The following is a 16396-nucleotide window of genomic DNA, read 5'->3' as shown; positions in this document are numbered from 1 at the left end:
AAAAAAGCCTCCCAATTTAAACTTCCATTATAATTTTCTTAGCAGTTTTTGTTAAACTAGTGAAATGTTCTTTTCTCTCTTGTCCTAAAGGTTTCCTTGTTAGTGGTGGTTGAAATCGGTGTGTTTCCTCTCATCTGTGGCTGGTGGCTGGATATATGCTCCTTGGTAAGAATGGAAATAAATGGGATAAAATCTTTTTTTAACAGTGTTTTAATTTGAAGCAAAAAAAAAAAAAAAAAAAGTTCTGATGAGAAGAGAGTTGGTGTTAGTTTAACAGCACTCTTCTGTTTTTATAAACAGCATTTCCAGAGGGAAGGAGTCTTTCAGTTACTGCCTAATGCTAATTTTGTTTTTCCTTGTTAGTAAATAGAAATTAAGGTGCTGTTACTAAAATAATCAGATCCTAATCTTTCTTACTGCAATAACAAGACCACTGTGATAATGAGCTTACTTATAGGCAAACTTGTGTACTGAATAAACTTCTTTATGTAGCCATCTCACATGAAATGGTAAGGACTTCATAATTTTAAGTTGTCCAGTCTCTTTCTGTTTTGAGCAAGATACATGCCATGTTTGCTTGGAATAAAGAAGGACAGATTTTTCTGTGTTGAAAAAAAAATAATTGAGTGATGAATTTCAGATGGAGAAAATTAATTTCCTCCAACCTTAGTAGAAATAGAATTTTACTTAAGGGAGTAAGTATTTACTTCCATCACAGTGCCACTTTGTTTGAACTGATTTATAACTTATGTAATGTGTTAGTGTTTGAGTTGACTACTTCCTTCTTTCTGTCAGAAGAAATAAATTGACCAGAAATTGATCTTTATTTGCTCTTATCATAAATTTTTCCGTTTTTTTTCTTAGTTAAATGCTATAATTATTTGTGTGTTAACACAAGGCAGGCATTTAAATTAAATGCCTAGTAGTGTATATGTACTAGAGTAAACGAAATGAGTAATTGTGGAGGTTTGCCAACCTTCATTTGTATTCCTTTACTGCTTACCTTATAGGAGATGTTCGATGCCACTTTGAAAGACAGAGAATTGAGCTTTCAGTCTGCTCCAGGTACCACAATGTTCCTGCACTGGTTAGTTGGAATGGTTTACGTCTTCTATTTTGCATCCTTCATTCTTTTACTGAGAGAGGTAAGTCTGTAAGGACAAGATTGGTATGTACCGTGTTAAATCTTTCATGTGTGGGTATTGCTGCTGCTGTGTTCTCTGTGTGTATTGCATGTCAGCCTTATGTAAAAGTTTATTTACTGCAGTGGAAAATATAAGAGTGTATTTTACTTAGAGATTTTTAGTTTACAAAGCCTCCTTAAGCCTGGGTGTTGCCTTCAAATTAATCTAAATGTTTCAGTTGTTTAAAGTTGATCAATGCTTGAAAATTAAGCTTGTATTTATCCTTCTCGACTGCTCCGTGATAATTCTTCCTTTGTTCCATTACTGTACCATTTTGTTGAATCCTGTTCAACAAATATCCCTATTATGTTAAAATTTACTTTCTGCAGCAGTGTTCTTCAAAATGGTAAACAATGCAAATATAATTTTCTCTTCATCTATTTCCTACTACAGGTATTGAGACCTGGTGTCTTATGGTTTCTCAGGAATCTGAATGATCCAGACTTTAATCCTGTGCAGGAAATGATTCACTTGCCCATCTATAGACATCTCAGGAGGTTTATCATGTCAGTGGTAAGGACTTTTCTCAAAGATTTCATTATTTGGAAAGAAAATTTCATATGTTACCTCCACTATATGGTACTGTGTTCTTAAGGTAAAACATTTTCACTGTGCAGGTGAATTGATACTGGAACAGGTTGCCAGCAGAATCTACATCTTCTGTTACTCAGAACACAACTGAGTAAGGTTCTGAGCACCCTGATGTAACTGAGTCTGCTCAGAGAAGGGGGTTGGGGTAGTTTACCTCTAGAGGTCCCTTCCAAAACAAATTTTTCTGATATCATCTCATTATGCAAAATAACAGGAAATGTTTGTGTATTCAGACAACAAGTGTTTAATATTATGGATATTGTAAATCAAGTAATTCTTTCATGACGCCCTCAGTTATTGCAGTAAACATTGTGTGTTCAGTTCAGCTAAAATAGTGCAGCAGGGAAGAGTTAAGTTTCCAGTTGAATTTTGGATTGGATTCTGCTGATGTAGCCAGTGGTGTCTGTTTCCAGATTATCATTGTAAGATATTGAAAACAGTGCAAATTTTTTCCCTTTGCTTGTTTGCCTGAAGTTTGCCAAGCATGCAGTAGGGGAAGGGTCTCAGACTGTCATTGGCATAAAAGTCACGTCAGCTGTGAAAACTGACACACCAGAAACATTATTCTTTGATGTACTGTATTATTACACCTGAGGTGCTTTGAGCAGTGAAGGCTCATAGAGAGATCTTAGTTTTGTTAGAGAGCCCTTGAGTACATGAGAGGAGCTGACCTGTCTGCTTTTCAGAGCATTTTCTCAGTGGATAATTGTTATTCTTCAGCTGCCTGAAACTTTGTGTCACAGCAGGTGGCCCAAATATAAGCAAAGATCTGCTTGTTAGTAGTGGTCTCAGATATGTTCTCACAGTGTTGGAACTGGCAGTTACTTGAACTTCACCTTTTGATTTGCTTAGCTAATTAATTCAGAACTTTCACTAGCCTCGTGCTAGAATGGGTAATCATGTACACCTTACCATTTCAAAGAGTGAGCTGCACCTTTTAAGTTTTGTTTTTCTCAATATTTGTGTAGAACATAAATAATTTTCAAGAAGAATGGGATTCACTTCTTCTTTTCTACATAGTTAGACACATAAATTTAATTCTTTTTTACATTTTTAGTCTCTAGTGGTGCATTTATATGCAATATAAGAATGTGTTTAGAACATATTTGATTTTTTCATCTGGTTCCTTAAGGATACAGAATTTATGTAAGTGCATAGTCTTCATGCACCTGGTCTTTCAGTCAATTAAAATGCAAAGGAATAAGCTGAAAGCTCTTTTGATGCATCAGTAAGTTGCTTGAAAACTTGGCCACTAAGAAAAGAGAGGAATACAAAATGAGTAATCCTGGTGTTGGGGAAAGGGGAAGAAAGAAGGAACTGCCTGACATTGCTCTAACTGTCAGCAGGCTAGTCAGTGCCTATTCAGCCACAGTCCTATTTGTGGTCTGCCTGGGATGCAGTTGAGTTTCTTCATCATGGCAAATGTCCCTCTGCACTTGGAATTAGTGGCTGAAACAGTGCTGCTGGCACAGACCTGTTGGCTATGGCTGAACAGGGTTTGCACAACACCAAGGCTTTTTCTCTTTCCTGCTCTGCCCTGCTCCCTCACCTCCAGTGGGTAAGCTAGAGGTTGGCTGGAGGATGTACCTGCAACAGCTAACGCAGACTGACTAAAGGGATATCCTATGACACCATGCTCAGCAGTAAAATCTGTGGGAAAGGAGAAGGAAGGGAGGACATTTATGGTTATGGTGATTGTCTTCCTGACTTCCCAGGAAGTTGTTAATCATCTGTCTGCTGATGGGAAGTAGTCACTGAATCCCTCTTTGTTTTGCTTGTGTGCACAGCTTTTATTTTCTCTGTTAAACTGTCATTATTTCTATCCATGAGTCTTCTTGCCTTCCTTCTATTTTGCCTTCCCCTGCAGCTGGAGAGGGGAATGAGCGAGCAGCTGGGTAGGTATTTGGCCCTTAGCCAGGACTAAGGAAACACACACAGGAAACATGTCAGAGAGATGGGTGGGAAACTGGGTTTGGCTGTTTCTGCTGTTTGGGCTAACTTGTTTACTTTCTGGTTGCAGATTGTCTTTGGATCAATTGTACTGCTCATGCTCTGGCTTCCTATACGCATCATTAAGTATCTCTTGCCTAACTTTCTTCCATATAATGTTATGCTCTACAGGTAAACATTTGTTTTTTACAAGATGGATTTTTTTTCAGCCTTCCTATAACTAGAAAAAGTGTATTTATGCCCTTTGAGCATTAATGTGACCTAGTTTGCTATGTTATTTTTTCAGTTAATCTAATTTGCATTGTTCTAGAGAAGTAAGAGGTAAAGGATGTGGCTATCTCATACAGTTTGTCAAATTAAAAGCTACTGCCAAAAACAAAAAGCATTTTTTATTACTTATATAATAATAACTATTTGCATTTTATATGCCCTCAAAAGACCTTTCCTTTCAACTTTTTGATAGTGAAGTTGCTGCCATGTTTGTTTTTTTAACACACTCATTCCTGATTGCTTCAAGAATAAAGAATATCTGTAACTGCATTTCTTTTTAATGATATCTTCCTGTTTCTAAATAACCATTGCAACAACGATAGAACCAAATAGAACAGCAAATCATATTCTCAGATATAGTCTCTCAGCACTTAAATTTCTTATATGTCTAAGTGCCTAAATACTCATGAACACTCAGCCTCTGCTCAGAGTAGTATATAAGGAACAATGTCTGCAAAAAAGAATTGTTCCTGTTGGTATTCAATATATTTTTTGTTGTGGTGGTGTTAATATGATTTGGTGTGTGAGATTCCTATCAGAATGTTGCTTATGTTTGACTTCCTGCTCTTCCCATTGTTTCTAGTGATGCTCCAGTAAGTGAACTTTCCCTAGAGCTCCTCTTGCTTCAGGTGGTGCTTCCAGCTTTGCTAGAGCAAGGACATACAAGACAGTGGTTGAAAGGTCTTGTACGAGCATGGACTGTTACTGCTGGATACTTGCTGTGAGTACAGAAATCCAAAATCAACTACAACCATTGTGTCCAGTTTGGCCTTTTAAGCATGAAAGCAGCATGCTTTCAAGAAATTGATCCCAAGAAGCAGCTTTAATAGCTGTTTTACAGATAAACAGATGATGAGGAACTTCTATAGTGATTTCTTCTTCTAAGCAGTAGTTGCACCTACTTCTGGACTAGTGTTTGACAAGTAATTCTTTTGGTACACTATTACAGAATTTGCTTAGTGAAAAAATCTGTAAAACTATGACTATTATATGAAAAAATAATTATAATATTCATATAATTCATATAATTATATAAAAATAAATATGACTTATATGAAAAAATAAAGAGGTGTCAACAGAGCATTTCTATGAGTCATCTAAATCATGTGCAATTCTTGCATTTCTTACTATAAGAAGGAAAAAAAAGTTGTTTAAAACATTGAGCTGAAGAAGTGTACAACTTTAAATTGGGGATTTTAAATTTAGAAGTTCAGTCTCTAAAGAATGATAAAACTGTATCTTTATCAGCTGAAGTAAATCATTATATTGCCAGGCGGTTCTAGCACTTGAAATGACTTTTTAGTTCATCTGTTGTATGCCAAATTAGTCAAGAAAATATAAGATTGATTTTGTTTCTATGCAGCTTTAACTTCAAAGTATATCAGCGTTCTCCCACCATGCCTTGCTCATTGCTGGTTGTGCCAATGCAGTACTGTTAGGATGAAGATTTATTCTTTGCTAAGTCATGTCTGAGAAACTGAGAAAATGAATGAAAGACTTTTTTCTTCAATCCAAGCATTTATTTTAGCTTCTCATAAGGAAACTCTCCTCACCCTGTTGTTTTAGTTTCATTTTGGAGAGGGTTTTTTAATTGATTTGTCCATGTTTCAATAGTATTTAAGTATGATGCAACAAGAGTATTTCAGAGATGATGGTAGAAATAGCTTTTCTTTCTCCACCATTGTAGTTGTTTAGAACAGTTGTGAATTATCCCTTCAGCAGTTTTAGTTAGGCAAAGATGAAAATATTTTCCTCTGTTTTTCGTAAAAAGCAAACTACTGTGAAAATATTTTCATCACCAATAGAATATCTGCATGCATCCTATTCTGATAATGCTGAGGGGAAATAACTTCTAACTGTTCATATTGGGTTTGATTTTGTTATCACTAATGATATGTGGGAAACATCAGCAGAATTATTTTCAAAGTAGATTGACTCTTTCTGGAGCTGGTGATTTTTGGGCAATTTAGAATCTTCTTGAAAGACTCTGCCTGACTGTACTTTTGAAAGCATGTCTGTGGCAAAATGGTACTGTCCCTATAGAGTTTAGGTTTGAAGGCAATTGTTTCCAAGAGAGCTTAGTAACAGTAAAGTAAAACCTTCAGTTGAACTGTGTGCTTACACAAACTGAAATATCGATGCAATTTTCCTTCTACATGCACAGCAACTTTAATACCAGATGTTTTTAAAGCAAAGAGATGAGAGATCTTTCCTTGTAACTGTATTCCCACCATTCTAATCTGCATCCACAGTGGCATTTTTGTTTTAAATTGTGTTTATGATGACATTGAGAACATTAACAGAAAAAAACTTAGTTTACTTTATCCAGATTCTATCAGTACTCCTGTATCAGGTTTGTACAAATTGTACCCATTCTGAGTAGGCCTATCTTTCTATAAGACTCTCATTCATATCAAACAGAACAAAACTGAAATTTTGATTGTTACAGGGATCTTCATTCTTACCTACTTGGTGACCAGGAAGAGAATGAAAACAATGCAAATCAGCAGCCTAACAACCAGCATGCTCGCAACAACAATGCCATTCCAGTTGTGGGAGAAGGTCTTCATGCAGCCCATCAAGCCATACTTCAACAAGGAGGACCTGTGGGTTTCCAGCCTTATCGTAGGCCTTTAAAATTCCCGCTCAGGGTAGGTCTATCTAACACATCAAGAGAAAAGAAAAAGGAATTTGAAGAAAATGTAGAACAGGTTTATTGTAAGAAAGATTTGACTGACATATTATCAGAAGTGGTGGTTCAGGTTGTTTTCTGTTTTATATGGTTATCATCTTTCTAAAAAGTAGACATACAGTTACTCTCACATACCGCTTTTTTCGGCCTGTGGCTTAAGACCTTCAATTATAATATTATTTATAGATCCCATAAATGTTGTGTATTATCTGTTAGTTCATGTCTTGTTTTCTTAGCAGGTAATAATGGAGAGAAATAAATAAGCCCCCATCCAACAGGAAGTTCAGGAGTATCTCTGGCAAGGCGTGGCCTTTTTTGCAAGACTTTGCTCTTGTAGCTGAAGTATATTTTAAAGTGTTTTGCTTTATTAAGAAGTTAAATGGAGAACTTTGGTTGCATCTGCATCTATATTAAACATAAAAATGTGTTACAGTACTTGAGAGTTCTAAATCTCTAAAATTAGAAAGGACATGTTGTTGGCAAATACTTAAATTTCTAGAACAATATACAAGTCAAACTAGATAATTGTTTTGTTGTTACCAGAAGTCTGAGTTAATCAAATATAAACTTCAACATAGCTCACTTAGTGTGGTTTCAGATATAGCTCGAGAATGTGAGTAATAGCTATATTAGGACACTGTAGCATTACTTCTGAAGTTTCGTTCCTTTATCCCCAAAAGTCTTATCAAGGACAATGTGTGTTAGAGATTTAACTGTCTCTCAGTAGTCTGTTAGGATATTAGCTGTTCCACAAGTAAGCTTGCCTGTGGTGTGGCTTTGATGGTTAGTGAAGCAGAACTTCATAGCACATGGTGCTTGAGGCATTCAAATATTTAAAGAAGTCAAGTACATGAGAATTCTCTGATAAGAAGCGTGACCAGCTCCACTGTCAGCTTCTGATCACATAAACCTGAAGACATCTGGAAGAATTTTCTCAGCAAGATTTTCCTTATTATACAACCACTGTCTTGCTCATCTGGCATACAGAATTAGAAACCTTTCAGGGTTAATTGAGAGCCATGCTGGTCAGTGCAGAAATAAAGAGATGATTTTTGATGTATCATAGCAAAGAACTTCAGTCATTCTGGATTCAAATGTTAATTTTTACTGTTGAGACAATCAATGCAAACTCTTAAAAAGAAATACACAATGTTGTAGGTGTTCTGCATGTGCTGTGGGTAGGTTTCTTTTTGCTGATTTCTTCATACAGTGAAACATCAGCTGGTATTTGAGCATTCTAGTTCAGCTTCCTTTCTAGGATGATTTATCTTTTTTATGGGTTTTTTTTTGGCTTTGGTTAAGTAACTTTCTTATAAACTTTTTTCTTTTTTTTTTCCCTCTTTCAGATATTTCTTTTGATTGTGTTCATGTGCATAACATTACTGATTGCTAGTCTTATCTGCCTTACCTTACCAGGTGAGTGTTACTGTAAAATTGCGATTAAAAACAGCTCTGTGTGTTGCCATGCTCAACCATGGCAGATGTTTTGAACCCATTGTTCAAAGTTAAAAGGAGAAAACATGGAAAACTGTCTCATTTTTAATGGTACGTGCTCAAATTGTAATAATCTAAAAATCTAAGTGATAGCGATAGTACTTGCATTTAAATGACAGAGATTGCCATTCCCTTTGTCTCATTGTAGGATAATTTTCCTTTAAGGGAGGGCTCCAAGTGCTGAGACAATCTCAGTAGTATTCAGAGAAAGAGAATTGAAACTATGCAGGTTGTTTCCAGGTTTTCTACAGTATTTTCTTTAAGTATTCTGCAGGTGTCATTATTGAGTCTTGCAAGGAACATGGAGTTGGACTTGATGATCCTTATGGGTCCCTTCCAACTTAACATATTCTGATTCTGTGATCATGGCAGCTCACAAGAGATTTTGGGAAGTGGCATATACGTCACTTCAGAAATGTATCAATAAGTACTTTAGTCAAATCAAAAGCACTTTAGATTTTTTTATACCAATGGGGAATCAGTGAAGACATGTAAAGTCATCTGAATTTTAAGCTGGCTACTGTAGTACCATGTAATTTATGCCTCCTTGTATTAACGATCCTAAAGTCAATCATGCGTTGAGATCAAAGTTGCAAAGTTTGTGATGATTTTCATCGTAGTACATAAAATAATTCCACTGTAATACTAGTGAATGGAGATGCTACTAAAAAATGAACTGTAGCAAACTAGTCTCCCATTAGTGTCAAAGGACTTCAGAAGCCCCATCAGTAACTCCTAAAAAATTATGGGGCAGTAAAATAACCCAAACATAGCTCATGAGATATAAGTTCAAACTTATCCACTAATCAGTTATTGCTTTTGCAGTTCTGCAGATAGTGTTTAGGCTCTGAATAGTGCAATATTCAGTGCTTTGTTTTGCTGTAGCTCAGGTCACATTGCTGTTGTAATGGAATTGTAGGGGGGGGGAAAATTCTACATATGTATTTGGCATTGTTTCTGAAGCTATTTACATAGTACTTCACATATTTATGCACTGTGGGTATAGTACCAAAATACTGGTTTATCATGAATAGCATTTGTGTGTTGATACTTCGCAAGAAATTTAAAGTGGTTTTTTTAATAGGCATCCTTCCCTAATTCAGTAGAGAGCATTGCTCTAACAGTGCTTGTGTTTTCAGTGTTTGCTGGCCGATGGCTAATGTCCTTTTGGACGGGGACTGCCAAAATCCATGAGCTGTACACAGCTGCTTGTGGTCTTTACGTCTGTTGGCTAACTATCCGAGCAGTGACAGTGCTGGTTGCCTGGATGCCACAGGGTCGTAGAGTGATTTTTCAGAAGGTCAAAGAATGGTCTCTTATGGTGAGTCTTGAGAAAGATTTCTACTGAGTTACAGAAAAAGTAGCTAATGAAACCTGTTGTTTCATTTTTGCTGACAGGTTTTACTCTGTAGTATACTACTTTTTCCTTTTCAGGGCATTTTGAAGCTGTTGCAGCTTACATTCCTATTGCATAGGCTAACTGTTTCTGAAAGCCATTTTGCACAATGTTAAGCGCTCAGTGTAAATAAGTTTGTGTGTACATATGTTTATATGTGTGTATATTTTCCTGTTTTCCTTTAAAAGTTAATATGTTTAACATATTATCCCACATGTTACATGTTCTCAGACATGTACATTTTCACATATGCACCTGGAAGCTTAAGTATTACTCATTTAGTAGCATGACATTATCAAATGAAAGAGAATATAGTAAAGCTGATAGATGATGATGATGAACATGTCTCTATAAAGTAGCTTGATGCATATTTTCGGAAAGATCTTTATTATTTATAGGGTATCATGTTCAAATAAATGTTTTTAAGGAAAATACCTTTTATCAAGAGGAGTTCAGATTGTCACCATGAAAACAAATTTATACTCCACCTTTTTATCTTGGTGTTGATTTTGAGGATTTCTGTAGTGGATTTCTTGCATATGGATAGTTTAAACATTCATAGCATAAATGGTATCTTGTTCTGGACATGTTCATGTGCTTATTGAGCTATTACAGACAGAAGAGCCGTGTATTTCATGTACTACCACATTTCCCAAATATCTTATCTATATTTTGATTCAGGAAATCTTAAACTGCTTTTAGAAAATTCAGAACTAAAACATAATGCTACAGTTGTCCTTTGTTCCTTCTCCTTATCGTGTTAGTTAAGTCATACTAGTTTTGTATGATGCATGTAAATTAAGAGAATTCTAGAGTAGATTCAAGCATGGTATTCTGAGTCTTTCATTTTGAAGTCAAATATTCCATAATGCCTGAATTTTTAAGGTCTGGTTTTCTCTGGATAAAAAAAATGGCAGTTTTGGAAAAATTCTTCTCTAATTCTCCAGTATAAGAGAATATGCAATGCAGTGAAGTGCCACTGGATAATATTCCCTACTGATAACAGTCAGAGGTGATTTTATGGTTTAGAACTGTATGAACAGTAGGCACAGTCAGTCATGTATTTTTCTGGAGGGGGCATGGAATAGGATCCAGTCTTGAAAATTTGCCCTGCAAAGGTATGTATGTAATAAAAATTATTTCTAGGGGTATGAATTAAAGGTCTATGTAGGTTTGGGTTTTTTCAGTGTTTATGTAGTTTGTTACATTTTAAGTTTAAACAAAGAATCCTCTGGTAACTATATTAATTAAATGTCTTGGGGTTTTTTAGATAATGAAGACATTAATAGTGGCTATACTGCTAGCTGGTGTGGTTCCACTTCTGCTTGGTCTCCTCTTTGAACTGGTCATCGTTGCACCCCTGAGAGTTCCTTTGGATCAAACACCTCTCTTCTATCCTTGGCAGGTCAGTTGCTCCCATCCTGTTGCTGCTGTTGATGTAAGGAGTCTCAGCATTCTTCTTTTCATGTGGCAGAGCCTCCTCAAAATATTGGATTAGAGGGTTTGAGACATTCTAAATGAACAAGGAGTTATTGGAATTGAGAATAATTCATTTGTTTCAAAAGAGAATAGAGTCATGCAAAGGTTACATGCTTGAGTAAATATGAATCAACTTTAACACCAACTTTTAAAAATTTTAACAGTGGTTTATTAAAATTTTTGAAAATAGACATTAACAAAAGCTGTGTTTTTAAATAATTGATTACAAAAATGTATTTCCCCAGCAGTCTATGCTGTCTTAAGCCTTACTAGTCCTGTAGCTGTTCATCCTGCCTTGACAGCCTGTAATTTGCATTCTGTTTTTTGTGGCTTTTATTGAAAATCTCTTACAAATATCTGTTATGCAGAAAGGATTGACTCATTATGTGAAGTGTTTACTAGAAACCAGTAGTTATATTATGGTCTTCTAATTCCATGCCACAGTCATTGCAATTTATGTTAAAGCATGAGTTTTCCTCTGAATAGTATGGCACACTTTTGTGAAGAGCATTGCCTTGCTTTGCTTAGCTCTTCTCACATCAGGTAGGGTTTTGTGAATAACTAAAACTGAAAGAGGGAAAAAAACTGTTTCCTGATGTGCGTGAACATCTTTACATCTTGTTCCATTCTTTCTAGAGGAATTGAAATAAGTTACTTCTAGGGAAATGTCACCAGTATCAGTTTGTACCAGAATGTTTGTCTATTGCTTTAAGTGTAATGTTTTTATTTTGTATTTAGCTTTGGTTCAATAGTAGTAGTGATTTTCCTGGTTCCAGGGAGCTAATTTTACAGATGTCAGTTAGGCTTAAGAGCATCCTCTTTTTCATAGGAGTTTGCAGGTGATGTCACCTCTTTTAAACAATGTCCTGTGTAAATAGAAAAGTAATCATATTTTCATTTATAAGTAATATTAACAAGTTGTTCTAGAAGCTTTTGATTGTCTAACTTTTTAAAGATATGTTAATGCTAACAGTCCCTTTTTACAAAATTAGGACTGGGCTCTTGGAGTTCTGCATGCCAAAATAATTGCTGCCATAACACTGATGGGTCCCCAGTGGTGGCTGAAAACTGTTATTGAACAGGTAGGGAAAAACTGTCTATACGAATTATCTGTATAATACATTTTCAGTGTTGTTTGAATGTGTGCATCAGAAACAGTTACTCTTGTAGTAATGCAGTAATTGAGTAAAACTCAACTAGTCATGTAGAAACCTTTTAAATTGTATGGCTAATCCATTAAGGGACACTTAACAATGAAACATAAACCTCAGAAATCTGAAATCAAGAAAATGCTGTGTGTATATGTATGCATTTTTATCAGGTTTGTATTAAAGTGAGGAAAAACCTTGATTATTTATGCAGATGAAGGCAGTGTGTCCAAATGCTGGACATTATTGACATCCACAGCTGAAGAACAGAATTTTACCTCTCCAGAGCTGTAGAGATTACCTCATTCCTAGCTTAGTGCATGTGAAAGACACCATTTCCATTTCCCTTTGATTATTAAGCAAGACAGAGCAGTTTCTGTGAGCAGTTCTGAGTCACGTGGCTTGCGGGTTTCTGTGGCAGAAGTATTTTTTTCTTGATTATGACCTTTAAATTCTATGCTTGTCATCTCAGTGAAGTATCCCAGTTGCTCGTCAGAAGGTAACTTTGCAGCCCTGCACTATATGTGGTGGCTATGGTGCATGTCCCAGCCCCTGTACAAAAGCTGCCTCTCTTGCAGTCTGGCACATAGTCTCAGTTATTAAACCATTTGCTGATCACACTTTAGCTGTCACACTGCAGAAATGTAGCCTTGTTTGTGGGAGCACCTTTTGATGCATACCACGACTGTTCCTCCCATTTTGAATGCTCTCTGTGGGCCTGTTGATTATACATGCATTCCTGAGCCATCCTTTGACATGGTTAGTGGGACAGAGACCATCATGTAGGTGGTAGCATTTCAAAACTGCTCTTTTCCCATGCTAGATCTAGTTATGTTTTGACCTTAGCTTCTGGTACTAACTACAGAAACTTAAGAATTGTGGAGGCCCTTTCTTCAGGCTCACACTCCACATGCAGAGGCTCTGGTCTGCCCCACTAAGTACAAAATAAGATCCTGTTTTCCACTGTTACCAAATTTAATGGATTTGTTCTATTGGTGTACACAGGAGCCTCTTCCAGCAAGTTAGCAGCACAAAGTGATCCCAGGTCACCCACAAAAACAGTATCCACAGCTCAATTTAATGATCTTTCAGCTGGTCTCTTGAATTCCTGCAACTGAACCACAACACTATTCCAGATTAAGCTGGTCTCTTGGCCACTATTTAAATTATTTCCTGGAACCTTCATGATTGGCAGAGTTTTTCCTTCTTCAGCTGTAGCCATCATGGTTTTCTTCAAGTTGGGAACAGCTGTTTCCTTTCATAAGGAGAATGCATAAAATCTTGTCATTATTGCTGTAAGCACAAAGCAAGACTCCTGATCCATTCTTCTTCTAACTTACTCTTTTTAGGTATATGCAAATGGGATTCGTAACATTGACTTGCACTTCATCATCCGTAAGCTGGCAGCACCCGTGATCTCTGTTCTGCTGCTCTCCCTGTGTGTACCATACATCATAGCTTCTGGTGTTGTACCTCTGCTCGGTACGTATACCTTCAGAATATTTGTTTGTCACCTGATGGTTTACAGCAGTGTAGATATATTTGTGGAAATAAAGCCTCAAGCTCTAGGTTATTTTTAAAAAAATAAGAAAACAACTCCCCTCTATTTTCCCATCAAATGTAAACCCCTAGAGATTGCTGTGTCATCTTAAAAGTGTGGGATATTTTTTGAGAAATGCAATACATTATTCTGACTAGCTGCTAAGTGCAGAATTCATCAAGAGTATTGGACTGCATTCTATCTAACAGCAGAAATGTAGGGTTCTAGATAGTTTGGGAAAGGAATGATTAATTCATTTCTTCTCTGATTAATTCATTCATTGGTTAATTCACTTCTTTGGACAATCGACCTTTAATTTTAGTCTCTCTAAGAGGTGTGCTGTGGCACATTGTGGCACACAAAGGCCATCTTTTTCTGGCTTGCCAGATTCTAAGCAAAGCTTAGAACAGGTGAAAATGCTGGGTTTGTTTTGAGGTTTTAATACAGTATTAGAAGAAAATGTAAATTGTATATAGAGAGGGTTTTTTCAAACTTTCCTATCCCCTCATAATTGAGGGAAAGAATTTGAATAGAACCAGGATAGATGAGCTTTTTCATCAACAGTTGTCTTTTTCTAGTTAGTTTTGATGTTAACAGCATATTCTAGAAGTCCCATTTTATTCTCCAACCTCTCACTTGAACACAGACTTTTACTGCGTTGACTTTTCTCTGCTATGAGATATACAGAAATCAATAAGCAAGAAGAGCTGATAAGCCAAATTTTTATACTGTAGATTTTCACTGTATTGATGGAAAACTTTCTGCTTTAGTGCTTCAAATTAAAAAGAATAGCAGCTGTCACGTTGGATCTCTGACGTAAATGGACGTGTAATTCATTTCACAGCCCTTTTACTGAAGCTACAGTATAACAAAAAGTTTAGAAGCAGGTAGAGAAGCAGAAATACATGAGTTACCTCAGAAATGCTAGATCATGTAAGGGTTGTGCCTTGTTTTGTAGGAGTTACAGCTGAAATGCAAAACCTAGTTCAGCGACGGATTTATCCTTTTCTGCTTATGGTGGTGGTTTTGATGGGAATTCTCTCCTTCCAAGTCCGCCAGTTCAAGCGCCTTTATGAACATATTAAAAATGATAAGTGAGTATATAGTATGGGATTTTTAATTTTTCCACTTTAAATTGCGATAACTTCAGATTGAGTTCAGGTGTTGTAGATATTTAGGATTAAAATGGATTTTAGAGAAATTTTCTAGGCAAATGAGTCATTGTCCCAGGTGTTCAAGTGGGAAAGCTTCAGACAGACACTGCAAAGATGCTTTTGAAATTATCATCCAACAAAGGGACTGGGTACATAAATATTGCAAACGGACACTTTATATTTCATATCTTCATTCAGCTTATATATGTCTGAATTGTAGGACTACCAAAGTTCAGGCTGTAAACACAAACCCATAATGCCTGTGTTCCATTAGGAGACGCCTGACTGTTGAGAAAAAAGGTGGGGGTGGTTGAAGACTGTTCAGTGGGGGAGGGATCACTTATAGGATAACTTTTACTGAAATGGAAAAGCCACTTGTGCAGGAAAGGAGATGAGTGGTATTGTGTTAGAAGATGGTATCAATTTGTGTTAATTGCTCACTTTTTGCTGTAATGCCAGGTACCTTGTTGGACAGCGACTTGTGAATTACGAGCGGAAATCTGGTAAACAAGGCACATCAACAACTCCACCTCAGTCTTCACAAGAATAGATGGTCATATTAAACATCTTGACTTTCCCTTTGCCTTTACATGTCCTTTTTTCATAGACTCTTCTTGTCTTTGGATATCTCTCCCAATAATACTCTCAGCAGTGTTTTGGCTTCTGTTAGTAGCATCCAGATAGCAGTTAAGGCTCTGTCCCTTATCTGCTTTTTCTGATGTTATAAATGCTGTCTGAGGTCTGTATATGTGTAAATAGAAGTATCCTGACACCCTAAAACCTTGGATTAAAAAGAATGTGCATTGTACATCTTAAAAAAGTATATTAATTTATTAAATCTAGTTGTCACTTTATTTTGGACTGCTGTTCTGTTGACAATGTGCCACAAAGCAATAGTGCGAAGAGGCAAGATGTTTTTATAAAATTTGGAGCTTACTTTATGGTGTTCATAACAGTTCTTATTGTAGTAATATAGTATGATTTTTCCATGAGTGGAAAGGCCACACAGAGAATATCAAAAGTTAATAACTGTCTTACAGTCAGCAATGAAGTGGCTGTGGTGAGAACATATTGAACTATGTATCTTGCTGTCAAGTCTTTTTTATTATTTTGTATAACACCAAAGCTGTTGTACATTTTTCTATTGCCTGATTGTTTTTCATGTGTCAGAGTTTGTAATATTGTACAGTTGCCGTTAAATCAAGAAAATATTTCCTCTTCTGAGAATTCAGATGTACTTGTTGAGGCTCAGCTGGGTTTTTCTGTTTGGTTGAGTGGGGTGGGTGGGTGGTGGCTTTGGGATCAGAATTTCATGAGTGGAAACAGTAAGTAAAAATTTAAGACTAGGTGATGGAAGCATTTGAAGGTAGCAAGGAAAATTAGATAGGTTCACAACTTAAATTGTAGCAAATTTCTTGTCAATAATAGAGTTTTTCAGGACCTCAAGAAAAGGGATGAATCTTAACTGGTGTGCTTGCACAGCACAAAGAGCATAGTG

The 16396-nt window shown here is 36.3% G+C and overlaps 1 protein-coding gene across 1 annotated transcript in view; it reads left to right on the top strand.

The window, feature by feature from the left end:
- The window catches only part of MARCH6 (membrane-associated ring finger (C3HC4) 6, E3 ubiquitin protein ligase), a 41547-nt gene extending 25481 nt beyond the window's left edge, over positions 1–16066 (top strand). Inside the window, exons 14-26 of the mRNA XM_009071066.1 lie at positions 91–165; positions 1011–1145; positions 1578–1697; positions 3796–3896; positions 4579–4716; positions 6445–6646; positions 8034–8103; positions 9321–9502; positions 10848–10982; positions 12049–12138; positions 13554–13686; positions 14703–14838; positions 15358–16066. Coding sequence (XP_009069314.1) covers positions 91–165; positions 1011–1145; positions 1578–1697; positions 3796–3896; positions 4579–4716; positions 6445–6646; positions 8034–8103; positions 9321–9502; positions 10848–10982; positions 12049–12138; positions 13554–13686; positions 14703–14838; positions 15358–15448 — 1608 coding nt within the window. The 3' untranslated portion in view covers positions 15449–16066. The remainder of the gene's footprint in view (positions 1–90; positions 166–1010; positions 1146–1577; positions 1698–3795; positions 3897–4578; positions 4717–6444; positions 6647–8033; positions 8104–9320; positions 9503–10847; positions 10983–12048; positions 12139–13553; positions 13687–14702; positions 14839–15357) is intronic.
- Positions 16067–16396: the final 330 nt, after the last annotated feature.

This window comes from Acanthisitta chloris, unplaced genomic scaffold (assembly GCF_000695815.1).
Source record: "Acanthisitta chloris isolate BGI_N310 unplaced genomic scaffold, ASM69581v1 scaffold25553, whole genome shotgun sequence".
NCBI classification, from domain to species: domain Eukaryota; kingdom Metazoa; phylum Chordata; class Aves; order Passeriformes; family Acanthisittidae; genus Acanthisitta; species Acanthisitta chloris.
This window is presented reverse-complemented; position numbering and strand designations above follow the sequence as displayed.